We start from the raw sequence: 26,850 nt of genomic DNA, 5'->3' as shown, positions 1-26,850 counted from the left end.
CGTTGGAAATCTGCTTTGACACAAGGCGTTAGATAACCGTCTCAACATGTCTGGTTGCAGCCTGTCAGTCACTCACAGATCTATGACAGCAGTAGATGGTCTACACGGCATTGGTAGTCATCACCAGGGGCACCGCTACTAATTCAATCTTTGTCTTGACAGCTGTTGTACAGTACTTGTAGTGAATTGAGATGCAAGTGAGCTGTGCAATACATGAGGTGAATTAAAATCTCTCCAGATGATGTCTATAGCTGTACCCATGTCCTGCTCTTCCCTCCGTCACAATTCCCTCCGTCACAAATCACATAATATGTAATCACACTATATATTTTTTTTTTTATATCAAAAGTATCATCATTCACTTTTGTAAACTCCAGCTATGGAGCCTTCCTCAATTAAATCTTTTGCATCTCCCCTCATGAATTTTGACTAGGAACCCTGCATGAGTTGAGAGCAAACCTTTTGAGTATTCAACCTGAGTCTGAGACGTGATGCGCTACAATCCCACAAAGAGACAACCAGTGACCATCTCATTGTTATGAATTCCATCCACATCCAGCCATTAGGCTGTTGGTGTATCTCTAAAGCCTGTTTGGGGCCCGGTGTTGTCTCCTCGTTGCTTCTTAAACCCCGTTATACTGGCTTGAGGTAAGAGAGGGTGACGGCAGTCGTGCTTCCCCCCCGGCTCGTCTGCAAGACTCTGACACTAAGCCCATTATGCTTCCATTATGGGGCTTCAATTTTCCTCTGAGCTTTTCGCTTTTGACACTGCAGCTCCCTCCATCTCTAAACCGCAGACACACACACCCCCAATGTTGTTCAGCCGTTCTGAATATTTATGCATTTTTCAGAGGTGAAAAGTAATAAACTACGTTTACTTGAGCAGTAACTTCAGTTTTCACGTTCCAGTACTTTGCTTGAGTGCTTCTATTTTCTGCAACTTTATACTTTCACTGCACTATATTTCTATCAGTGTGGCTCTTTACTTACTAGCAATTCTTTACAGTGTTCCTAAGCATTGCTTAATTTCAACCAGAAGCACATTAGAAAGGGTTTATACACCATATTTAATTTAATTTAATGAGAAAAAACAAAATAGAATATGATTCCCACCAAAAGCCGTATTTTTTGGGAAGCGTTCTGTTTTGTATTTTGGGAGGGGGTCAGTGTCTCATGGAGAAGAAGATAACAGTTATGGGCCTTTTTCACAGCAGACATTTTTCCTTCTATGACGAGTCAAAATGTCTACTGTGTTAAAAGGCTATTAATGGCCGGCCTATATAACCACTAGAGCTATAGCCATCCAAACTTTGAATTATGGCACATCATCATGTAAGTAGTTAAGGGCCTTGTACACCTGTGGTCTCACTTATTGTGCCTAATTAGACCTCTACTCTTTGATTGACTTCTTCCCTCACACTCTGTTGGCTTTGTTGCACTTGCTATGGCGAGACAACATACTGTATCATTCTTACTGGTTCATGTGGTTTGTTGTCCTCACATAGATCCCACCAGAGCTCCGTCCAACTCAACCTGAGCAGAGCCCTAATCAGTCACAAGTGAAAACACATGTGAAGGTGTGACGGGCCTTGTAAATTGTCGACATACCATCAATGTTATATTCACCCTAAACACTGTTAATTATAAACTTTTTAATGCAAAAAATGAACATATTGAATATTAAGTATTTCACAGTATCTTGTTGGTTTGGAGTAAGATCAATACTTATACCATACCTATGAAAACATATGTAAACAAGGCACTTGGCATCTTTGGATGCAACTTTCTCCGCCCCACGTCGAACAGTAAACATACTGTCTCTGCATATGTTCAAATAGATATTTAATTAGGAGATGATAATGTTTTATCACTTGTCGCCTAGGTGTTCACATTCTCACATTTACCTGAGAAAGCACATTTGTAGTTACAACTGTTGAAGTAATTCAGTTGGTACAGAAATGAGACACCAAGGAATCAAGACACATCTGCAGACAGCTGATTATAAACTGTTAGTGTTATGATAATGTATACAGTGTAATATGATATCCTGAATATAATCAAAACCAGGGTAAGAGTCAGAACAAGGATGTTAATGTGCGTGTGAATGTATTCACTGAGACACCTGAGTGAGTATTTTCTATTGTCTTTAATGCATGTTTGTTACCTAGCACCTGTGTGTCTGTGTGTGTGTGTGTGTGTGTGTGTGTGTGTGTGTGTGTGTGTGTGTGTGTGCGCGCACGCCTCTTAAACAATTCCTCCAGAGATCTCTCCTCCATCTCTCCCCCTAACCACTCTAATCACTCCTCTCTTCATCTTTCCCTCACCATTGTCTTGCACACTGCCTTTCTCTTCTTTTACCTCTCCTCTCCTTTCTCTCTCCTGTAAAAGCAATACCATGTCGTTGCTTTGGTCAGCTCTTAACGCAACCCTCTAACCCCCCCAACACACACACTTTTCTTCCTCCATCTTCTCTTTATGTTGCACAACCCCACCTCCACCAACACACACACACACAGCGAAGCTGAGATCTCAACAAGTAAGCAGAAATCCCACTGCTCCTGAAACGCTTCCCACTAATATCAGAAAGACTCATTTACTGGTGTGTGTGTGTGTGTGTGTGTGTGTGTGCGTGCGTGCGTGCGTGCGTGCGTGCGTGCGTGCGTGCGTGTGTTACTCCAAGGCTCAGCTCTCATGCTTTATGTGTAGTTGGTGATGAGCAAGTGTTTCTGCTATCCGCTGACACTGACCCGAGCTTTGGACTTCAGATAAGCTAACAAACAGTAAAGAGTCTAGTTGGCACAACTATCTGCGTCATATATATTAACTGAAACCACAATAAAACTACAATGGAGGCCTTCATCACAATAAACACATGATCATCACTACAGCATTAGTCATAGTTTCTTCAGGGTCACGAACTCTCTTCCTTTGGTTACCTGTCATGTATCTGAAACCTACAGCAGGATGATTATCGAGTGGAAAAGCCCCAGTTTCACATTAAAACAGCATTGAGCTCCCAACCTTGAGGGTGTCATTGAGAGGCCTCTGCTTGACTCCAGCCCCTCTTTAAGACTCACTCCGTCATCCTGCGGATCATTGTTCACTGCAGGCAGCATGGAGTCGTTTGGGGAGAAAAATGCCCTGTCTTGATGCTGCAAGATTGACTTTCAGGCCAAAACAAATCCTATCTATTTTGCATGTTAATTTATTCCCTTTCGCTTGAGATGAAAAAAAAAACTGTTTCCTTCAGGAAGTTTGTAATAAAAGCCCTGCGATCGATGATAATGGCATTTGTGCTTGTGTTTGTCATCTTCGCAAAAGCAACAGTGGTGGAGTTTCCACAGATTTATTTGTATACTAGTGCTGTAAGTGGCGTGTAAATTATCCTAACTGTCCGTGTGGCTCTTTATCTTTGTAAGGCAGTACTATTAGAGCCTATCCATTAATGCCCATAGCGCAGCCAATCAATGCTTAAATAAAAATCAGCTCAATTTGTGGCGTTTTATGCAAACGTGCAAACTCCAACCAGGCTGACTCTTTGCTTTTTGTTTTTATAATGCAACAGGAATAGCTAAAACACAAAGGAATCGATAACACTTAAGTTTGGGTTAGGTTGGCCTGCTCTCAGACAAATGCTGCACGTTGCTGCATACAAATGAGTTTCATACAGATGTACACTGTGGTGTAATTTCATTATAATTCTGTACATGGTTAGCCAACGCCATAGTTAAAGGGAATAAATCCACTGTAACCTGTGAGGGTTTAGCAATGCAGCAACTAAGAACAAGACTAAAGGCTGCAGACACACACACACACACACATGGACAAACACTCAAACTCACACACACACACACACACACACACACTCATACACACACTCACACAAATAGCCTATATGGTCAGTTCCATAGCCACTAATGAAGATGCTGAGGTGATGTCTTCAGTACTGTATTGTAATGTGGGGGTTTTAATGACATGAGGAGAAATGTACCTTCTAAAAACACACGGTGGGTTTTTCAAAATCATTTTTGGTTTTTTTTTTAAAAACTTTATTAGAAAGCCTACTGTAGAGAGATGACAGTAAAACAAAAAGGGAGACAGAGATGGGAATGGCACGCAACAATGGCCCCTGGCAGGACACAAAGCAGCTGACACTGTGGTTCATGTTGGTTGCCTTAACTTCTATGCCACCACTTGTGGTTAGGTTTTTAAGGCTTATTCAGGTACCGCTCACTATGCTAGCAGTTTGACTTTAGGGATGGTGATGTCTGTCAGTCGGTTGGTTGGTCAGTCGACTACTTTGGTCCAGACTGAAATATTTTATCAATATGTGGATGCATCGCCATGAAATTTGGTGCAGATGTTCATGTTACCCTCAGGATGACATAACCACATAATTACAGCAAAATTTTAATATGTCCAGTACTATGGTTTATGACCAAATACTAGCAAAACTTAGGACGTTCCCTTCAGCCTCAGCTGTACTTTGTGTATAGTGCAAATTAGCAAATGTTAGCACGCTAACACGCTAAACTAAGGTGGTGAACATGCTGAACATCATACATGCTAAACATCAGCATGTTAGCGTTGTCATTGTGAGAATGTTAGCATGCTGGTGTTAGCATTTAGCTCTGTGCCCAAGAGCTGCTAACATGGCTGTAGACTCTTTTTTATAGACTCAATATTATATCATTAACAACAAATTAGAAAATAAAATTAATTGAAATATATATATATAAAAAAATATTACATTGAAACAGCCTGTAGACCGTCACTAACACAGAGACATTTTCTGGCAAGTCCAAATATTTTTCATGTGTGTGTGTGGTTGCATTGAGGAATTGTTCTTCAAGATCTCAGTGGTTAAAAATCCTGGCTACAGCTCCTGCATTACCAGCTTGACATATTGACATACAACCTAACTGCCTGCATACGGGCCATATTCCCTGTTTGCCTGACCACAAAGCATATTTGCCCATATTTCACTAAGCACTCCTCAATTAGTTAACAGCACAAGGATTAAGGATAGATTTGACAGTGCAGTGCTGCAATCTGCTGCTGAGTCTCTGAGAGGATCGGAGAAACAGGCAGCAACGCATCTGTTTCCCCACTTTTTATTTTTTATTTTTATTTTTCTCTTTCTTCTCTCTCTTCATGTATCTTTCTTGTCACCCCCACCCCAGAGCGAGAGAGGAAAGCAGCATCAATCACAGTTAACTGACTGACCACTGTCTGTTGGTGGTACTAAATGGATCTCCACAATTGAATAGAGGCCTAAGTGTGTGGTAAATGCTCTCAATGGGTAAATGAATTTGCGGGTTAACTCGTTCTAAGAGCGTTTAGATAAGGCAAAATAATAAAAACACCTAAAGCAGATATTTTTCTTTTGATATATTGAAAACAAAGTTCAGATGAAAATCTTAACTCTCACATTCATCACTGCAGGCCAGCTGGATTAAAGAGAAAAGCACCCAGAGTAACCCAAAGACAATTCAGCTTTATTTTCCTCATATAGATTTGACTGTACACAGTTCATACCATTACACAGAAGGCATAAATGAATAAATTCAGTGCTCTCTTTTACATCTTTTTCAAAGACACATGGCAATAATAAATAGCGCTCATGAAACAAGACGATCAACACGTTTTTCAAACTGTACAAAATTTACAACAATTAAGATGCAAACTTCTGAGGCAACACAGATTTAACAAAACTGTAGTGGTAATGCATTTGTACAGGATTTTCACTCAACACTATAAATTACAGCCTGCAATTTACACTGTAATTATTTGGACATATAAGGTACCAATGAAACACTTACTGGGTATCTAACTTTATGTACAAGGGCAGAATACAGAGAATAAAGGGGTAACCAACTTGCATTTAGGGGGGGGGGCGTAAAAGTGAATTATACTATAAATATGATTTAAATTACCTGGTACATGTTTAATAATCACAGAGTACATACAGCAGACCAAAAGGCTTGGCCTGTATGACATTTTACAACAGCTTAGTTATGTAAAACGAATCTTTTAATCTCCAGCAACAACAATAATGGTCACTGCACTTCAACTTTTAAATCCTTTTACACTGTTATCTCCCAAAGTTATACGTTTATTGTTATTTTAAAATAAATGATACCACAACCAATGTCAAATATGTGAAATATCAACACTGTTTTCCAAGTTGTCCTGCATTGTTATCTAATAATAAAATGATTGTACTCTGTAAAACAGATACTAGTAATTCAAAAAAGTGTAATTTAAGTGGGCAATTTAAATCATAAGTCCCTCCTAAGCACAAAGTTGTCGCCCCTTTATTCCCTCTCTTATCTTCTTTCCCTGTACCTACATATTAATCCCAGTGTAGTTACACAGTAAGTATAAGTATTTCATTGATAGCATATATTCAGTAAATAATTGCACTGTAAAATATGGGCTGTACTCCACAGTTTTTAAAATTGTCTTAATGGTTTCGCTTTCTGTTTGTTGATTTGCTTTCTGGCTCTGAAATATGATGCTCTGGTAGAAAAAGACTTGGCAATTTCCTGGGAAAAGGTGACCAAATAGATAAGATTTTGATTTCTTTTCATCAACAGACAAACAGAAACAGCAGTGAAGATACGATTCTGGTGATGTGTTTTTAAGTAAACCTTCCCTCAGATCAAAATAGACACTGGCTTTTATATGGTCAACAGGTCAAATCAACCTGTTTCCTCTTATAGCTCAAAGAAAATTTAAATTTCAACAGAATCAGACGCAGGGGCTCTAGTCATCTCCTGTGTCCTATTTTGTCGGTCAAGATGCAGCTGATGTGGCCTGAACTGGAAGAAACAGATCAGCCCAGCAGACATGCCAACACTGATGCTTCAGTGGAGTATCAGCCCTGTATGTTGGGGGTGGGGGGTGGGGGGTGGGGGGCTGTGGGGGCTCTGTGGTAATCCTCTGACATGGAGGCCAGGCAGTGGGAGAACAGGCTGACAACACATCTGGGGTCAGTAAGTAGGATGATAGCAGGCAAAGCTAGAGCTCTGCGGGACTGAGTAGATTACCAAGAGCTTGGATCAGACTGACAAAACAGAAGAGCTGACACACAGAGACTTTTTCTCATTGTTTCTGCTAATACTTGTCGGTGTCGGTTTTGAAAGTCAAATAGATGTTTTATATTTGTGTAACCATTTAATTTGCTCAATTATATCTGCAAAGGATTCTGCATGTCTTATAAATGTAAATCTCCTTGTCATACATCTGTGCATTCAAAAGAATAAATTAATAATTTAGATGTGTGATATATTACTAGAATGTCTTGACTGTCATCCAACACTTAAGCTTTGAATCCTGTTGAGTCTGGAAACAGATAATTTAATACTGACAGACGTCCGCTCTCAGACAGCTTTTACACAGACAAGAACAAGTCAAGCACCTATAAATATAGAAGAGAGACCTGCTGTGTAGCAAACAGTGTTCACCCTCAGTCAAACAGAGGAGACATTGACTTTTTCTACGGACAGACGGACGAATGGACGGACAGACCATCTACTTCCTAATAACTTGTAAGCTTCAGCAATACATTAAAAAACATCAGCATGGTTCAAAATTCACACTTGTGCCACTGTTCTTGTAAATCTCTCTCCCAATGAAACACTGTGTTTTTGCCTTGTGCATATGTCTCTCACCTTTTTCTCTCTTTTTCCTCTGCATTCCTGTCCATATGTGTAGAAAAAGAGGAGGAGAGTAAAGTGCATTGCCAATGTAAAGGCTTCAATATGGCCAGACAGCAGTCCTACTCATTTCTACTTATGAATCAGAAGCATGCAGGTGCCTCCTGGGTCTCATAGGGACTTTGATCTAGATTGTAGCCCTAATGTAGCTGTTAGACAGGGATGGTTTATTTTGGGGGACGAGACAATATTACCTCTCCTGTGAGCGTAATCCACCGACATATTGGAAATCCAGTCTCATTTTCAGAGAGTGAAAGAACAAAATAAAGTCAGGTGATAAGAAAAGTTGTATGACACAGTGTTGAGACTGAACATTCAGTGGTGTGGAGGTGTTCTTCACTGCTTTTCTCCGGACTACACATCTCGACCCGGCCGTTACCTCACTGTTACGACTGCTGAGAGACTGAGAATCAAACTTCTTCTCTTCCTTCTGCTCTTCACCCAACATCACAAAACATATCAGTCTTGGAGGGTGATAGAAAGAAATGTAAAAAGCCTTGTGAGTCTGTTTTGTTGTATCCCCACAGAGATCTTCTAACGTGTTCGAGACTCAAAACTGGGAATGGTCCATCTCGTCCAGCCATGAGGCGGGGCTGGTGGGGAAGTCGGGGTATCCCGTACTGCTGCCCGTAGAGAGGTCTGAGGTGGGTCCACCTGCCATGGCCCTCAGAGCCTGCCCCACCCCGCCCGGCCCGCCCTGCGCCACCAGACTGTCCATGTTGAAGCCAAGGTTGTTGAGGAGAGGGGTGTGGCCGGGCAGAGAGGTGATGGAGGACGGCGACTGAGGGAGACCGTAGGGGCTCCCTGCTCGGATGTCGTGGTAGGTCTGGCCTGTCGCATCGACAGAGAAGCCACCGTTCAGCACCGCACTGTTGGTCACGTCACCGACGCTCCCATAAAGCCCGTTGGTGTGGCCGAGATCTGACAGGACCTGGTCATCTGTGGAGGAGACACCAACACTTAGGATGAGGTGTGTAAAAACTTTGACACATGAGCAGTGCTGTCAACTGCGTGAACATTATATAGTTGTTATCTTTCAATACAGTTAAGTGCTTTTATGAGTGAGATTTATTGTGGCAATGTTATGTGGATTTCATGGAGGTACAGTAAGTGGACCGGGCAATGAGGTATTTCATAAGCGTTTCAGTTTTTGTTGGTGAGAAAGGATATGCTTTATGTTCTTTGCTAACAAAGGAGGTCTATATGTGAGCAATTACCGCAGTACAAAATATTTGTTTCCATCTCTCCCCTCTCACTCCCATGGGTGGCTTCAATAACAACAAAGCCCCAGAGCACTTTCTTTCTAATTGACTAAAAGCCTCACATGCTTTATAGAGTTTCTGTCACCATGTTTTCATTTCTCATAAAAATGGCCTTCTTTTTAAAAGTGGCTTGAAGACTTTTATGACTACCCAAAACGGGGTTTGCGAACATTAAATAACATTGGGATGTCTAAAATGTCGTTTGCATCCCACTAAGGACCCTGTCTCTTTTCCAATAAGCTCCATCATGGCGACAAACGGAGGCAGGAGGATGCGTCAGCGGCCACGGGGAGGTATGAGGGGAATGTGAAATGAGAATGCCATTTTGGATTTGCCTGAGAATGACACCATGCATTTAGTAACACAAGGAAACAAATTAAATGCCACCAAGATGCATTAAATTGCTGCTGCACTCTTGTCATTTAGCAGCTTGTAGGCTTCCTTAATCCCATTAGAACGACAGCATGACTGACAATTCCCTTTCAGGAATCTCGCTCTTTACCAATAACAGATATGTACTGGGTTGAAGTTATCCACACAGCAGGTACCTCTGAAGCTCAGTTCGCTGTCACTGAGTCCTGCGTCGTCAGCCGAGCTTTCCTTCTCCACTTTAGCTCCTCCTCTGCTGCGTTTGACACTTTTATAAAACTGAGTCCAGCGATGTCGACCGGCGTCTTTCTTCAGGCGCTTTTCCTTTGCTCGTCGGTTCTGGAACCAAACCTGACACAGATCATAATAGTTGTTATTAATTGATAATAATGACAAACATTGTGATAATTCAAAACAAATACTACTCCAACTAATAATAATCATCAGTTTCAGTTAAATCTGACTTTATTTGTTTTAATAAAATTTCAAATCTTTTTTTAAGCAAAATAACATTCATTTTTACCAAACAGTCTAAATGAACTGATTCTCAACATAAACCCAAAATTAATTCAACAGAAAAGGCAACAAAATCATGATAAGAAATATTCAAGCAGAGGAAAGGTCATTTAAAGAGGCTGAAAAACAATTGAACGAGATTATCACCTTAAAGTAAATCTGTGAAACAGCTGTAAAAGGTGTTTCTATTGTGTATTTCTATCATCTTTTAAATAAAATTTAATCTCTTTAGTTCTTTGGTGTTTCAAACTCAAAAAGCCCCAATATCAAAGGCCTGAATGCTTGTTTTATATAATCTATATTTATATTTAAAACAGCCTAAAGACTGGACTGAACTGGCATTTTGTTTCTCTTTATTCTTTTAATGTTTGATGACTCACTAGACAAATCAGAGATTTGGGCGGCAAGTCAAAAGTCTGGACGAAGACTTATGTTTGTTTTAAAACTTAATTCTTAAAAAAGTAGCTAATTTAAACATGCACATATCAGGTGGATACAATGTTGTACTTATTTTTATCAAAGCCAGAGATGTTTCAGATATTTCTGCATCAGTGTGAATAAGAACAAAACCTCTACCTGCACTACTCTCATGTCCAGCCCCGTCTCCGAGGAAAGCTGCTCTCTGACGTGGCGTGCAGGCTTCGGCGAGTTTTTGTAGGCACTTTTGAGGGTCTCCAACTGCTTGGCAGTGATGGTGGTCCTTGGTCGCTTGGTCCCAGCCTCCGAATCATCTAAAAACACCATTACCAAGACCATGGTGAGCGACTCCTTCTTACATTAGTCACGTCACCATAACAGGCAGTGCCCCTCGGCCTTTGTGTTTAGTATATGTGTGTTAAATGGAGTGAATGGTCATGTATTGAAGTGTATTATTGTCCTTGTGCATCTGTCCCACTCCCACAGCAGAGGACATAAATCTACTCAGTGCCAGAGGAACAGAGTTATTGGGGCTGCACCGTAGAAGAGCATTGCTTAACTTTACATAATCAATCAGAGATGCATGGAAATCTAAGAAGAGAGGGAGGGAGAGAGACGGCACACACACCCAGACGATAAACAACATAGATCTACAGTCGGTAGTCATTTCACTCACTGCAGCATATACTGTGGCTTTATCTGTCATGTCCTCTACTGTGATTCCACAGCTATCTGATGTACTTAAGTAATTTCAACATCAAGTCACCTTTCTCTGACTGTGATGTTAATGGATAAATAGTGAGTCGTATTTACTCAAACACATCTTTTTTCCTTCTTTTTATATGTTGTGTGTTTTATTATAAACAAAGGTTTACACCTGTTTTCATTTCTCCGAATTCTTGTCAACTGCTAGGACTTGCTGAATATTAACTTCTTTTGTTTTTGCTTCATATTTGGGATCCCTGCAGACCCACCGTTTTGTTTTGCAGTCTCGTAATCCACCTTGCACACCAGCCTCCCATCCTCCATGAGGTAAAACTCGTCCCCAGTGGCCAGCTGTCGGCTGCACATGATGCAGGCGAAGCAGTGCAGGTGATACACAAAGTCCTGCGCCTTCCGCACAACCTGCGTCGGCGGGATCCCCTGTTGGCATGATGCACATTTTGTTCCAAAACGCCTGCAGGAAAACATGAAGAAGAGAGCTGCCATTAGGAAATTAGATGCAAAACACCAGCAGGGTAGACTGACATCCTTCTCCTATTTATATCCAATTTACAAGCTGACTGAGATAGTGAGACCAGCTGAGATTAAAATTTCACATGCTGGACAGGTATTTCTTCAACTGCAGCCAAGAATGATGGCAAAGTGTCTGTATTAATAGAAGCTGCAGCTGTTGTGGAGGGAGAAATCAGCACTGGAATGCATTTCTGTTAACGATAGACCTGTCCGCAGGTTGATGGATGGAGAGGATCAATGCACTGTGTGTGGAGTGTGTGTGTGTGTGTGTGTGTGTGTGTGTGTGTGTGTGTGTGTGTGTGTGTGTGTGTGTGTTTGCATGTTTATGTGTTTGCAGATGAAGTATTGAGAGCTAAAGAGGGGGGGGGGGGGGAGAGGAAGAAGAGAAGAGGAAGAGGTAGGAGGAGGGGTGCTCACAGTAAACACACCCTGTGGAGGACCAATAAAACACTGACTCAGGAGAGGCTTTAAATCACACAACCAACCCACAGAAATAAAAAGAGCAAGGTGAAGCCTCCAAATCACTCCTGGGAAGTATGCACCAGTGAATCTGTGTGTCTATGTGTGTATATACGTGTGTGCGCGCTCTCCGCTCCCACGTGTCCCTCGCCACAGTCTGAACATGCGAACGCCCCTGTGCTGTCCCCTGGGTCAGCTAACACAGTTACCTCTCTGTGAGACTCCAGAGCTCTTTAGGTCTCATTCAAGCTTTGAGCATTAAAACCTTTCAAACACGATTTAGTAAAAAGCCGGATCTGCTGATCCTGTTCTGGATAAAAGTCAAACTCAGTTTTCTTCTGTAATGTCTCAGAAATCCAATCGTTGAAAGAGAGAAAGAAAGAAAGAAAGAAAGAAAGAAAGAAAGAGCACTTGTTTTGAAATTTTGCTTTCTCTACTTATGTCAGCAGGAGAAAACAGTGACTATTCTGAAGACAAATTTGTCAGTGCAGAAACCTTAAAATAAATTTAAAATAAATTAGCATAGCATGGTGCCTTATTAAACTGAGATAGGCCTACATAATGGCATCCCTTTATAACTAAGCAGCAGACACAAAATCACGACAATTAGGAAAAAGGATGAATTCATTTAACCCAGGTAATGAATCCTAAATATTATTTGCCATAAAATTGTAAATTTCCCTGCTGTTTTGGTGCTTTGAGGCAGAAATTAGATAGAGTTGGCAAAATATTTTACTGCGTCAAACTCAAACTTCAAATCGCCATAACCGGTTATTTTCTGCTTAGTTTCCTTACAACACGACATGACTTTTCAAAGCATAAAAAGGCAAATGCAAAAATTCCCAGACAATAAGATATAAACGAATAACACTAGATTTAACTTGCGTGCGTTATTAGCAGTTTCAAAACAAGCTAACAATTTACTGTTGCTAGCATCTTTTTTTTTAATACCAAATAGACTATAAAGCTGAAGCTATTACTTTGGGAATATTTAATAGACGAATTATTTATATTTTTTGCCATATTTTTGCCAAGAACAGCCACTTTTAATCTCTTAGCAGCCCAGTTGGTGAAAGTGACCCAAATATCAAAAATGTTCGCTTGTTTATTTTGGTTCAACTCGCTTGTTCGGATTTTATGAAGTAAAAAGTGACGTCAGTCCATGTTTGATCTCGCAGTTCAGGAAAAGAAATCAATTAGTGTGTATTTTCTTTTTTTCTTTTTTTTTTCAGAAAGCCAGGTCAATTGAGAAAAAGAAATGTATCTACAGCTCGTCACGGACAGTAAAGCAATAGGAAAGCAAAGCAGAAGAGAAGGTACTGACTTGAAGAAATCCTCCTTGCAGTAGACGCCTCCTGCCCGGGAGAAACACTTGTCCGCCAGCGGAGTCTGGCAGTCGGCGCACTTGAGGCACTTGGAGTGCCAGTGTCTGTCCAGCACCTTCAGGATGAACTTGTCCAGGATGTGCTGACTACAGCCCGCACACTGAGGGATCTCTGCGAGGGACAGACAGCAGCACAAGGTCACACTCACAGGTACAGCTCTGACCCTTAATATTCACGGAGAGACACATGTGCACGAGAGCGTTCCGTTTTTGTTAACCAGTGAAATCACAGCGGTGAAGATGGTGAATTTTTACCTCGCTCAAAATGTTTCTGAAGTGTGTTCCGCAAATAATAATAATAATAATAACATATCAAATCAGATACACTGATGGTTATAACACATTTTCTCTACATTACTGGACAAGTCATAGTTTTATATTCGTGTTATTGTAGCTACTATGTTTATAATAAAATTTAGAGATGCACGATAAAGAAAGTTTTGAAATATTTTACCACAGTTCTATTTATTAAAGGTTGTTTTTATTTTTGACCCGCTTTTACGTTGCTTTTTTTCAATCAGGCTATTTTAAATTACGAAATAATTTCTCTTTGTTAAACAGTAAAAACATGTTTATTTGCTTTTGTATTTAAGGCGCTTTGTGAACATGTTGGTCACTGTCCAAGGTGCTGAACATGTTTCCATACAGATACTTTTCTGCTTCTCCTCTTGGTTTCACAGGAGATGTGGGAACCAGTGTTAGCAGTTGAATCAGGATCAAAACGAGATTAAATGTCTTTTTTTTTGGTTGTTAAAAAAACACAGCAGCAGCAGCGGATCACATGTGCACATGCAAAAACATCATATTACCAAATTGTGGAGCGGCAACAACAATCTAACCCAACACCACAGTTAAACTGCAGACTTCAAAAAATGAAATCAAATGTATGAATCATCCGTAACAAAATACACATTTCCTGTCACAGCTTCAACTTTAATAAACCACCAAATTCCTCCATTTAGTCCATTTAAATAATGATTACATATGTTACCCCTGTACAGCAGCTGGTTTATTTTATCGGCACCGAGGTTTGTATTTTTGTCATAATTAAATGTCTCCTTTCCAGACAACCAATGCGTGATTGATGGTGTGAGAAAAAGCTTCGTCCAATCATCTAAAAATTAACAACACTGGCGATCTCTTTCGCCTTTAATCTTCCATTTTTACAATTTTTTTTGGTTAAATGTCCACATGATATCCTATAATTAAAAATCAATATCGATGTAAAGTGGCCAGAGCAAACGTCAGAAAACACCGCTATAAACACACACACACACACACACACACACACACACACACACACACACACACACACACACACACACACACACACACACACATATACTGTCCAGAGAAAACATCTCGGCCGTGAAATCATCCTACAGTAAAGCTGAAGAAGCCTCATGCTTGGTCTCATCTGAGGAAACAGTCTGCAAAACAAAGCTACCAGCTTTTGCAACATGGACCTCACAGCAGCACGCACGCACACACACGTGGACACGGACGTTTTATAGTTTTTAAAAATGCATGTTCAACCCTTGAAAATATAGATTATGGATATTATTTTTGGATAATTTTTGCATTACATTGGTTTCAATTTGGGACCGATGTAACTAAAAGGAAACACATTTTAACGGGTCAGTTAGCTCAGTGATAACTGATTAATATTTTGATCAGCTTGTAGGAAAAAACAGAGGAATAAAAAAGAACTTGCAGAAAATATTCAGTGCATGTTGACTTTAGTTGGCAGCATGAAACCACCAAAGAAAAGCGATGCACACAATAAACAGACACAGGCTGCACTGGCTCTGTTTCCCCTCAACACTGAGTCAATTCTTACTGAGATGATAAAAGAAAGTGGAGAAATTATTTAGGCGATCTGGATTTATCTGTGACTGGGCCTTTTTTTTAAAGTAGGGTATCTGGACATAAAGCGATGGATGAAGCTGAACGGGAAACCGGTTTATAGAGACAAGTAGTGCTGAAAGGAAAGCAGCACGATTCTTGGCAACGACAGCGGGTCCACAGTCCAGCTCCGGAGTGTGTGTGTGTGTGTGTTTGTGTGTGTGTGTGTGTGTGTGTGTGTGTGTGTGTGTGTGTGTGTGTGTGTGTTTGTGTGTGTGTGTGTGTGTGAGAGAGAGAGAGAGAGAGAGAGAGAGAGAGAGAGAGAGAGAGAGAGAGAGAGAGAGAGAGGGTAAACCTCGTGTATTCAAGAGCTCTTCTTCATATCTCGGTATCTGTTGCCACCACTCTCCACTCAGTCTCATCACCTCCGTCATTTCACACAGGAAGTGAAACTTCAAAGCACATTTTCAAAGATCAAGCCAAACTGCTTTAACAGGGTTTTTTTCAGAGGTGCAGTTTGGCAGCCTCTCCTATTTTTAATTGTCAAATGATTTGTGTTAATTAAACGTGAAGTAAACACTTTATATCCCAGACTAATAGCCTGCAGGTTAAGGTTTGGGTGTAATTGCCCTGAGTCAGCAGAGCACTCTGTCCATGATATTAAAAAAATGTTTAAATAAATTCTCTGTTGCTTTTATTCATGGAATAATCCAGGTTTAAGTCCAGGGTGAATGCTGGCGCTGCAGGGAGTTGAGTGGCAGGATCTTTATCCAATCTTTTAATCTGCTTCGATTTATAAAATTAAAGAGCATAAGCCGACCACATATAGGCTATTTTCCTTTAGTCAGGTTTAAACACTTTGCTGAGCAGCCTGGGACTCTGAAATAACACATATCACATCAAAAGGTCATCCTGTTTCACCTGCATTTTTGTTTTCAGATGGGTTACAAGAAGAAATCATTATTATTATTATTATTATTATTATTATCATTATCATTATCATTATCATTATCATTATTATTATTATCATTATCATTATCATTATCATTATTTGGAGGCCAATTATGTCAGAATTGACCCTCAATATTAAGAGCTACATGAAGGAACTCTTTCATTATCAGTGTTTTGAAACCAAGAAGCAGCGGAGTAATTATCTCATAGTATTATCCCATTTTGTTGTGGATTATTTTTTGGGGAGGTGCAGCCTGTTACACTCGGTCCATCTGTACATTTCGCTAACTCGCCTATAAATAATTAGGTCAGAGCAGAAATGTATCTGATTGCACTTCTCTCTTGGTTGCTCGATCAGATTATAAAAGGCCTGGCACAGATTAACACGCCGGGACGAACAGATGTAAGATAATTCTCGCCTTTGATGCTGGAAGGTAAAAAATAAAAAATAAAAACAGCTGAAGATGCTGATAAATAACTGAAATAATTGCTATAAATATTTAGTCCCAATAAATAATGGCACAAACCAATGTTCTGCTTGTAATTAACATTAAACACTAAGTCATGCCGAGGCCTTACCTCAGAGACAAAAACGAATAATAAAGTGCGCCAGATATTGTTTGACTCAGTGATGAGTGTCAGTCAAAGTCAGGGTGTATTTGTCTGATGGGTGATGACAACTGCGTCTGATCCCCTTGACCATGCAGGCTCCTTTACAAATTAACAGCTGCCTGGGAAGCTCGCTGTGAAACCAACAACCTGACGGAGGATGCAGCAAAGTTTGAGGCCGAACTAGAGAATTAAATCATAACTATAATAATCTAATAGTTTGTTGTTGTTTTTTTTTCTCAGGATATAGTGAATCACCAAAGAGCCATCCTTGGCACTATAGTGAGATGTTGCAGCCTTTTGCAGAATACAGCCCAGACCTGTGAGGCTGCACAGATTAATTGGACATGCGGGCTTTGTGGTCATGAGGAGACAAGTATCATCTCTTTGCAAGTATCGTCTTTTTGGCACGCGGAGACATAACAGCATGACACATCATTGGCCTGTACGTGACAATCTACGGCTGAGAGGTTCAGTCTCCTCTCCTCTCCTCATCCTCGGCCGAGTTAACTAAACCCTGCTCCTGCAGCAGCACAGGCTGCACTCGCCAAACCGCTCTCCAGACTAATCATCGACAGAAACAGGACGGTTTAAAAACAAAAAAAAAATGTCTTACGTTGCAGTGGCACTCCGAGGATCTCCGGTAAACTCTTTACAGGACTCTCTGTCTGTAGGACCGCCGCACTTTGCATCATCGTGATCCAAACCGGGAGACAAATGCACGCACATACACCCGCAACACGGTGGGCGCACTCCCCCGTCCTGTCTTGTGGAGAAAAAAAAAGTAGGCTATGATGTTGATGATGATGGTGTTGAGGCCTCTCTCCGCTCTGCAGGGCGATCTCCCTCGCTGTCCCGTCAAGCCTCTATCCCTGTTATTTCTCTATTCCCGGGAAGATGTCCGTGCCGCGCCGTGCCGAGCTGTTTTGGAGTGGATCAGAAAGGCTGCTGGGTCCATTCAGCGCTGCAGGGGCGGCGGGGCCTGACGTCACCGCGGCAGAGGCTCACCAGGGGGCCAATCGGAGCGCAGGAAGAGGAGGCCCCCCAGGACGGAAAGCATCCTCCTATAGGTGTACGAGCGAGGAGGAGAAAGGAGAGGAGGAGAGGCGTCTAACACGGTATATGAAAATGTCTCCGGAGAGGCGGGACCTTGTTCCTGTGGAGACCATAAATAGCTCACTGCAGTGGCTCTCCGGAGGGGCCCCGGGCCAGCAGGGGTCCCTCTGGAGAGGAAGAGGGGTCCCATGCAGCCAGGAAAATAAGGAACAGTTTCATTTCACTTTTATTTATCTTCTTAGAAATTAAGGCACCAGGGAAGGGATGAGCAGACTTCACTGCTTCTCAGTTTATATCCTCAAATTCCTCTTCAACACACACACCAGACAAAAAGCGACTGTAGATGGGAGCTTAATGGATGCTCGGCAGGTGGGATGGTGCTACTGAACTATTTCACTGAATTAAATGCATCTTTCTTCGTTTTTTTCCCACTGGGGCTAGAAGGCTGTACAGGATGGTGTAGGCTGCCTGGTAAATGTAGAAGGTGCATGTAGCCTCTATATAGGGAAGCTGTCAACATGAAAGAAAACTTTTCATTCAGTATTCATTCATATAGTTTCCCCCTGAAAACATCTCCTATATCAGTTTAGACATCTGTTTACCCAGAAAGATGCCAACTGCTTTGTCACAAACAGCTAAAAGAGCAAAAGTGAAACCACACCAGTGAGGAGATATGGCTGGACACATGTCAGAGTCAAATGCACAACACCTTCACCTGTACGAGCTGCATGCACCTCAGCCCGGCAGCGTGGCAGCGCCCATGCAGCTGGATGCTGCTCAGTGACAGGTAGGATTAGGAGTCTGGGCGCAGTCCTCCTGACACTGTTCATTTCAAACCCCATCGTCTGACACTGCTCTCCCGGATAAGATATTCCCCCCGGAGGACTGCTAGTTCAAGCTAGATGAACTCAATCTTCGCTTTCAATTTACTTCAAGCGTGGAAAGAAAAGCAGCACACAGTGGCGCTTTCCCGCCGGTCCGCCTCCAAACCAAACCAACGCAGGTTGTTTCCATCAATAGCGAGTCCGTGTGCAGGTCCCAGGTGAATGTCTCCAGCCCACAACACATACCACATCTGCTTACACACATCTGGATACGCGGTTAACTACAGGACACTGACTTCAATTCAAGCAAAAAAAAAAGTAGTTTATTTCAAACATATTTAATTGTATTCCAGTTAATCATGATATAATTTTTTTTAGCTGTTTAAATGTTCTAATTGTCAGTGTATGAATTAAATGCTATAATAATAGGCTAATAATATAAATAATAATAATAATGATATTAATGATATAATAGCAGAGACTTTTCTGGCAAATAGCAGAAAATTGAAGGGAAAAAAACATTTGCATTGGAGAAAATTCTCACCAAATAAAAATAAAAAATAAATACGTGTGTATGTGTAATTTAATTAGCAATTAAAAAAAATAACAGCAAATCAGACGAAAATTGGGAAAATGAACTTGGCTGGAAACTCGGTTATTAAGCTTTACTCTGCTTTGGGAAATTAAATTAAAAAGATTGCGTGTGTCAGATTAATTTTAGGCAACACAGCCACATCTTCTGTGGTACATTATGCTGGTTTACCTCGTTCCTTTTCCCCGTATTGTCTATTTCAAACCATCGACTGCCTATTCTATTGTCGCTCACCCTTTACATACGGTATATGGACCCACAATCCCGTAAGCCGTTCGCCTGTGTGGTTAATGTTTCAAATGTAATTTGGTAAAATGAAAACACACATCAAGCAGATTAAAAAAAAAAAAAAAACAGGCAGGGATATTACAGGAATTTTATCCAACCCATTCAAAGCTCCAATCTCCAGGCCAGGTGTCCCGTCCATCCGTCCATCCATCCGTCCATCAATCCAGCCATCCATTCATCCATCCATGCCTTGCACGTGTGGCAAGGGAATCATCTGGTCTTACTTTATTTTCATTATACACTTTTCCCCTCAAGATCATTGAATTTATTCAGCTATTCAATTACTCTGATTGTTGGTATCGGGACCCTTTAGCTGCCCTGGAAAACACAGCAGATAAAAATGCTCTTAACTTGTCAGCAAAGGGCAACACAATTAGAATAATTGACGGATGCAAAATGCAGGAAGAGAAATGATGTGAGCGCGCACATCTGGTTTAGTGGGACACTAAATGATGTGGTTTCAACGTTAAATGAGATGGCACAGAAATGCTGGGATGACATGAATGAAAGGCAGAATAATCCGCATCTGGATCAACTCTGATATTTTCAGGAAATATTCCTACGGCGGACGATGCCAGGAAATATCTGAAGGATGAAATAATTGATAAATGATTTTTAAAAAATGCAAAAATATGTATATATATATTTTAATATTAACACAATGGGAATCCAAGTGTTTACAGCCAGGCCTGCTCTCGGGGTAGAGATAGAATTGAACAGTGACACAATTGTTTTTGATTATGAAACAATGCACTTGAAATGAATGATCAGAAAATGATAATAACGCACTGAGAGAGGCGAGATGACTGATATTTGTCTAAGGTGCCACTGTAAGAAAAAAAAAAGAAAAAAGGGATGAGAGGAGGAGGAAGCAGCTCGAGCAATAACTCAAGCAGAGGGCGACTCCTCTGCCACCGCCGTTGACCCAGCCACCTCTAATTAGATCTAATATTTCAGTGGACGAGTTCATTGACATCTGCGATTCACAGATCCATCTTACTGAGCAGGAAAAAAACACAGAATCACATCCATCCACACAGGAGAGCAGGATGGTATGAAGTATAAATACAGGTGTGTGTGTCACCCATGCACACACTTACACACAGTCACACACACTGTAACACTGCGGTTAATGAGTCAAAACATCAAACACTGAAATTATCAGATTTATTTTTTTTAAAAAAGAACGAAGTTTTATGTGTGTAAATACAGGATTTATGCATTGATCTTTTGCACATTGTTTCCAGTTTTACAAACAAAATAAAATATCACACAAGCACAGGAGCAAAATGAACCTTATACACGTTAATTACGCTGCAAGACTGACGTGAATCCCACGTTATTTTTGTGTGCAACTGGCTGGAAAACAGCACTGAAAAATGAAGTGACAAATAAAAACAAAGACAAACAAACTAAGTTTAGAGGAGATGCGTGTTTTAGAAAACTGCAAATTCTCTCTGTCTTTGAAAGATGGATATATAACATCACCGTGCAGACCTACCTAATCACCGCAGCTCGCCGGTGATTTTGAGGCAGACCGTCTCCTCTCCTCTTCCTCCTCCTCCTCCTCCTCCTCCTCCTCCTCTTCTTCTTCTTCTCCTCCATGCCGCTGAGGTGTGTTTCAGCAGGATGAACCAGAGGTTGCAGAGAAACAGCAGCAGTCAGTCCACACTTCCCACCGACACAACAACATTAGGTAGCAGTGGCACCGTGTCCCAAAGCATTTGGTCCGAGAGCAGGAGCAGAGAGAGGGAGAGAGGCAGAAAGCGAATGGGGAAACCTTAGGAGAGAGCACGGAGGAGAAAATTAAATTGCACTTGGGGGGCAAATTCTATTAGGGAATAGTTATTGTCTCCTGACAGCTCCTGTCCATTTAGGTAATTAGTAGAAGAGATTGGTTGAACAAACGAAAGCTATTCCTGTCAGAAATGATATTTTCCAATTCCCTGATTGAACCTGACCCTGTCGAGCTAGGACGAGGCGGTAATAGGCTCATTTGACTCAAATAACTAGTACCACAGTTCAGCCAAGAGTTCCTAATAAATGACTTCGATTTGTATTTACAAATAACCTGATAGAGGTGTTTGTATTTCAAGACACACTGCCCATGCTTATAATATAATATATATATGATATGTGTATATATATATATATATATGTATATATATATTATCATTATTATTATTATTTTATTGTCAACTATCATTTTTAGCTGCAAGGAAACTAAAATGAAGCTGTGCACTGACAATTTCTGGGAGTATTTTTGCAGGATTCTGTGAACTGGCAGAGATTCACTGGCACCTGCTCAAGGTGTTGCCCTGTCTGCATGTTACACAGTGCATGCTGGGATACACTCCAGACCCTCATGAACTTGACCTTGATACACCTGGAGATCAGATTAATGAATGACTGAATAAGCAACAGGACGCAAAGTTTTAATGAGAAGTAATGGGTCAGACTTATAGGAACCAGTTCAAATGTTATGGTGTTTATTTGTGTGGAACCTCACCCACCATGACCCATGATAAAATTGCCTGTGAAAACAAAACATGTGATTTATTCAGCCCTTAAGCAAAATTACTTTAGGGCCTGACAATCTCCCAAAGGAAAGATTGATTTTTAAAGTGTAGCCCAGCTAATTCAGTTTATCACAATTGTCAGAGTTTGGGTTACGTTCAATTAAAACTTGGCTGCCTTTTAATTTTTTAATGTGAAATTAAATGAAAATAAACTGTTGTTAAAATGTGTTTAGGCGCTCTATATTTTGCTATTTCCATTTCAGATAAGGATTCAAATCAAATGACCCAAAACCTATTTAATTATAAACAAATGGCATTAAATAAAAGCTTTTCAAAGCCCTTTTCATTGCCTCAGGATTTCCATCTAAAGCGAGGAGTGAATCTTCCCAGTTCAGTGACAGGAGCAGTGTCAGCTGAGTGAATTAAAACAATGTGACTGACAAGTGTTGGATCTTCTCCAGCTTCATTACCCAAACACTTCCTGTAAGCCATATACACTAACTCAAGAGGAGGAGGGGGAGTGACACCAGAACAGAAGAGAACAGAGCAGAGCAAAACAGCACAGAACCAGAACACAACAGCACAGAACCAGAACAGAGCAGAACAGAACAGAGCAAAGTAGAACAGAATAGAACAGAACACAACACAACAGAATAGAACAGAGTAGAACAGAACGATAGAACAAAACAGAGCACAACAGAACAGAACCAGAACAGAGCAGAACAGAACAGAGCAAAGTAGAACAGAATAGAACAGAACACAACACAACAGAATAGAACAGAGTAGAACAGAACGATAGAACAAAACAGAGCACAACAGAACAGAACCAGAACAGAACAGAATAGTACAAGACACAACAGAATAGAACAGAGCAGAACAAAGTAGAACAGAACACGACAGGAAAGAAGAAGGAAAGGTCAGCGTTGTGTTGAAATTAAAATAGTGCAGTTGAGCATCTGTATCAAGGCCTAAATGCAGTGGATAGAAGGAGGTTATCGATTGACCCCCCTGCTGTTCACACTCCTGCCTTGCTCTCCACTGGACACAGATGAACTGCGAGGACTTACAGTCGGCCACAATGTCCGCCTGTTCCTCTTGGTAACAACAGCAGCCCAACACGCTGAATGTGAGACGAGATGTTTGGGAGGTCAGCAGATGAGCGTCCACATGCGAGGGGGAGGGGCCGCAGCAGTAAAATGAGATGGAGCTGACCCTACTTGACTCCTGCCTCTAAAAGGCTGAATGTTTAAAACCGAAAGGGGACCTGGCTTAGTTTGGATGTGATATATTCCAATACCGTATATTAACCTTTTTTTCATAATTTATTCACCCCCCCTTTCCCCCTCCCTCTGTCCACAGCAGGAAGCTTTATAGTATTATTAAAGTCAGAAAGAGAGATGACAGAAAAATGCATCAAGGCCCTCCTGCATTTTAATATCAATACCAGAGGGGTAATAAACATCGAGGCAGAGAGCATACAGGAGAGGAGCGACTATAAAACCCTACATTGTCTAATTTATGGAAGACAACAACAGGGCAGCAAGGTGAGGTTTTTACCCTTCAGTCTGTGCTTTCATAACACAACAGCGTCTCAGTGCACAACATTTATTTTCAACAACAATCAACACGTACAAAAAAAAAAAAAAAAAGTTTTGAAAGAAGTAATCAGCAGCAGAAATGGCTCATATCTGGAGGAGTGATGACAAACCGGACGGCTTCTGTAAACAGGCAATGTTTCGTGCTGAAGGCAGTTAAGCAGAGGGAAACACATACTTATCAGGGAAACAAAACAATCCCTTATAGTCCATTTATTAGCTGTTCCTGAGCTTTCCATCATATCATTTGATCCTCATCAGCAAATAGAGTTTGCACTGCAGTTGTCATGACTTGTCTGAGCACTTTAATGACCTCTTAACCATAAAAGCTTAGCTTCAAACCTCATTGTTACTGACTACCAACTGACAAAAGCATGAGCTGTAAACACTAACTGTAAGACTGCAATCTGCAGCTCCAATAATGCAGACAACTGAAACAAGAGCAGAAACCTGAAACCCTCTTTGTCACAGACAGACAAGTGACATTCTTAGAGTTTCTTTGCAGTGTCAATGTGCAGCTGAGTTGAGATGAATGAAGTGTTTTGTTTGTTTTTGTTGTACTTACAATATTTGTATCTGCTTGTATGTTGTACTTTTGTAATGATGTCCTTTCATTGGGTTATCTGTAAATTGTGTATTTATTGTATGAAGTACAAACATTTCAAACATTTATTTTGGAAGAGTACTTGTTGTCAAGGCAACAACTAATGGGGATCCAAAATAACCACCAGACACTGAGTCACTGAATGGTTTGATGAGGATGAAAGTGATGCGAGTCTTATTACAGCTGAACACACATGAGAGATTTTGGAGTGACCTGTTAAACAACGATCTCCACCGCCGAGACACCAAATGGTGGGACATGTTTTGGAAAAGAGACGTCCATCCTCCAGGAGAGTGCAGAGGCTTGTAAAATCTACATTTAGGAGCAGTGAAGCTGTTAAGTTGTTTATAGTCAGTGTTCTTTTGCTAGGTTGCATTTAACAATATGAGAAATATGCCTGTTTACTTTCCCACTGTGAGTTAGATAAGAGGACAGATATCACCGTCATGTCTGTCTGTTAAATATCAAGCTGCAGCCAGGGGGCAATTAGCTTAGCGTAGCTTAGCATAAAGACAGGACACTGATAAACAGATAATCTGGTACTATCCAAAGGTTACTGTCCACAAAAAAATATCCTATATACACTTCTAAAGCTCACTAATTAACACATTAGTAATATTTTGCTTGTTTAATTTGTACAAAAACAAATAAGTGAAAAGGGGAAAAGCTGTGGTGATTTCCTGCAGGAATATCCAACATTTTGTCAGATCTGTGACCGAGCAAACATTGACAAACGTCTTTTATCTACTCGACAAATGCCCTTGTTGGAGCATTATCTGTAGATACTCTACAGACATACTCTACTCTATTTTTAACATTTACCACCTTTAAGTTACTGTCGGGCAGTGGCATCGTTTTTTCTTCAGTCTGTCTCTTCCTTCTGTTTGCTCCCGGCGTGAGAGGCCATGTGAGTAGTTTGACAGTTTTACAGTACTGCTGGTCTTACTCTTGTTTATAGTATTTTAAATTTTTATAATTTGCAATTACTGTCAATATCCAATGAAAACTTTATAAGCCAACTCTGTCATCAAACTTTACTGGTAGTGTGTTTAGCTTGATGCATAGCTGTGCACCCATGTGTATCCTGAGGGCAGAGGAGTGATTCAAAACCTTACTAAATCACATCATGATAAGTTTTTTTGCTTTAGTCCCCGATCTGACGAGTTTCACTGATAACTTCTTAACTGGCTTTCTGCTGCTCTACATTTCAATAATCTGCAGGAACACCCCTCAAATTAAATCTCTTGTGCTTGTAAACCTGATAAAAATAAAACTGATTGATTCTGCCTCTGAATTCAGACACATTAAGAGCACAAACACCTGCGAATGTCTCCTGATTTAGATTCGAAGCCTCTGTCCTCAGTGTGAACCGCTCACCTCGGCCTTGGCAAAGCCGCACACAGATACTACATTGCTGCCAACTTCCTCATTAACCATCATTAGTCTGAACCAGCAAAACACTTGCAGCTCTCTGAGGCTCAAGGCACCTGATGAAGGGCTTCTGTCGAGTAAGGAGCACGGAGCATTGCTGACTCCAATCCAATAACAAACACAGGTAAACATTTAAACAGATTAACAGATCAGATGTGTGGGAGAAAAGTACTTAAAACATAAGACAATATGGATTTAAGAAAGAAATATGAATTTCAGCGAAGGTAAACAAAGAACAGCAGATGCCAGATGTGACAAAACAAATAGCCAACAACCACACAAAAAGTTTGAGAAAGGCACATAATTCCTCCTTTAGTGTGGCACTTTCCAAACTAAAAAAAAAAAAAACCCACCCTGATATTAAAATTTGTCTTATGATGTATTGGATAATGTTTGAAAAAGGAATAAATAACATGCAGAAGACTTCTGTGTGTGACAAACTGTGCTTTTCTCAATCCATTCTGGCAATCATAATGTGTCATTGAGGGTCTCATTCAAAGTATGTGAGAGTTTGATTAAGTCACACAACCACAGCTGCTCAGCCTTGATGCTCCTCTGCTTTAATGTAAGGCTATTAATCAACTTTCTGTGTGTGTGTGTGTGTGTGTGTGTGTGTGTGTGTGTGTGTGTGTGTGTGTGTGTGTGTGTGTGTGTGTGTGTGTGTGTGTGTGTGTGTGTGTGTGTCTGTTGTTGGGGGAACTGACTGCCTTAACTCAACTAGTCCACCATCAAACGCTGTCATACTGCTGATGTTGAAAACGTGGTTTGGATAAAGATATGGAGTGGGGTTTGGGATGAAAGTATATACACGCATGTGTGTGTGTTAGTGTGTGAGTGTGTGTCTGGGTGTGTGAGACGGGATGGGGGTGAGGTTAAAGGGGCAGGATTCAAGGGGATTCAAGCCAATGTTCCAGAAAACACAAAGCTCAAGATCAAGCATCGGTTGTCTTTCAGATGGGCCTGCTGTAATCCGGGCGACATCAAACCCGCATCCTCCATCCATCCATCCATTTATCCCTCACACACACTGCTCCCTCTCTGAGGGTCCACTGCTGCGCCACCCCCAGCGGAGCCCACCTCCAAGTGTGTGAGGAGGGAAGAAGCCCCACGAAAGCAGATTGCGTTTTAATAAAGTTTATTATCTGCAGGGAGCTAATCCTCAAGGGTAATCT

General features: G+C 41.0%; 1 protein-coding gene across 1 annotated transcript; it reads right to left on the bottom strand.

Annotated features, from left to right (window-relative positions):
• Positions 1-5,477: 5,477 nt before the first annotated feature.
• On the bottom strand, positions 5,478-18,167 carry lhx4 (LIM homeobox 4). Its single transcript, XM_056377649.1, has 6 exons — positions 17,386-18,167; positions 13,305-13,476; positions 11,260-11,462; positions 10,445-10,599; positions 9,532-9,703; positions 5,478-8,660 (listed from the first exon to the last, which is right to left on the bottom strand). The coding sequence occupies exons 1-6, from the start codon at positions 17,462-17,464 to the stop codon at positions 8,272-8,274; spliced, it is 1,170 nt and encodes a 389-aa protein (XP_056233624.1). The 5' UTR covers positions 17,465-18,167; the 3' UTR covers positions 5,478-8,271.
• Between the last annotated feature and the right edge of the window lie 8,683 nt (positions 18,168-26,850).

This window comes from Seriola aureovittata, chromosome 6 (genome assembly GCF_021018895.1).
Source record: "Seriola aureovittata isolate HTS-2021-v1 ecotype China chromosome 6, ASM2101889v1, whole genome shotgun sequence".
NCBI lineage: Eukaryota > Metazoa > Chordata > Actinopteri > Carangiformes > Carangidae > Seriola > Seriola aureovittata.
The sequence above is the reverse complement of the archived record's forward strand: the minus strand, read 5'-3'. Positions and strand labels throughout refer to the sequence as shown.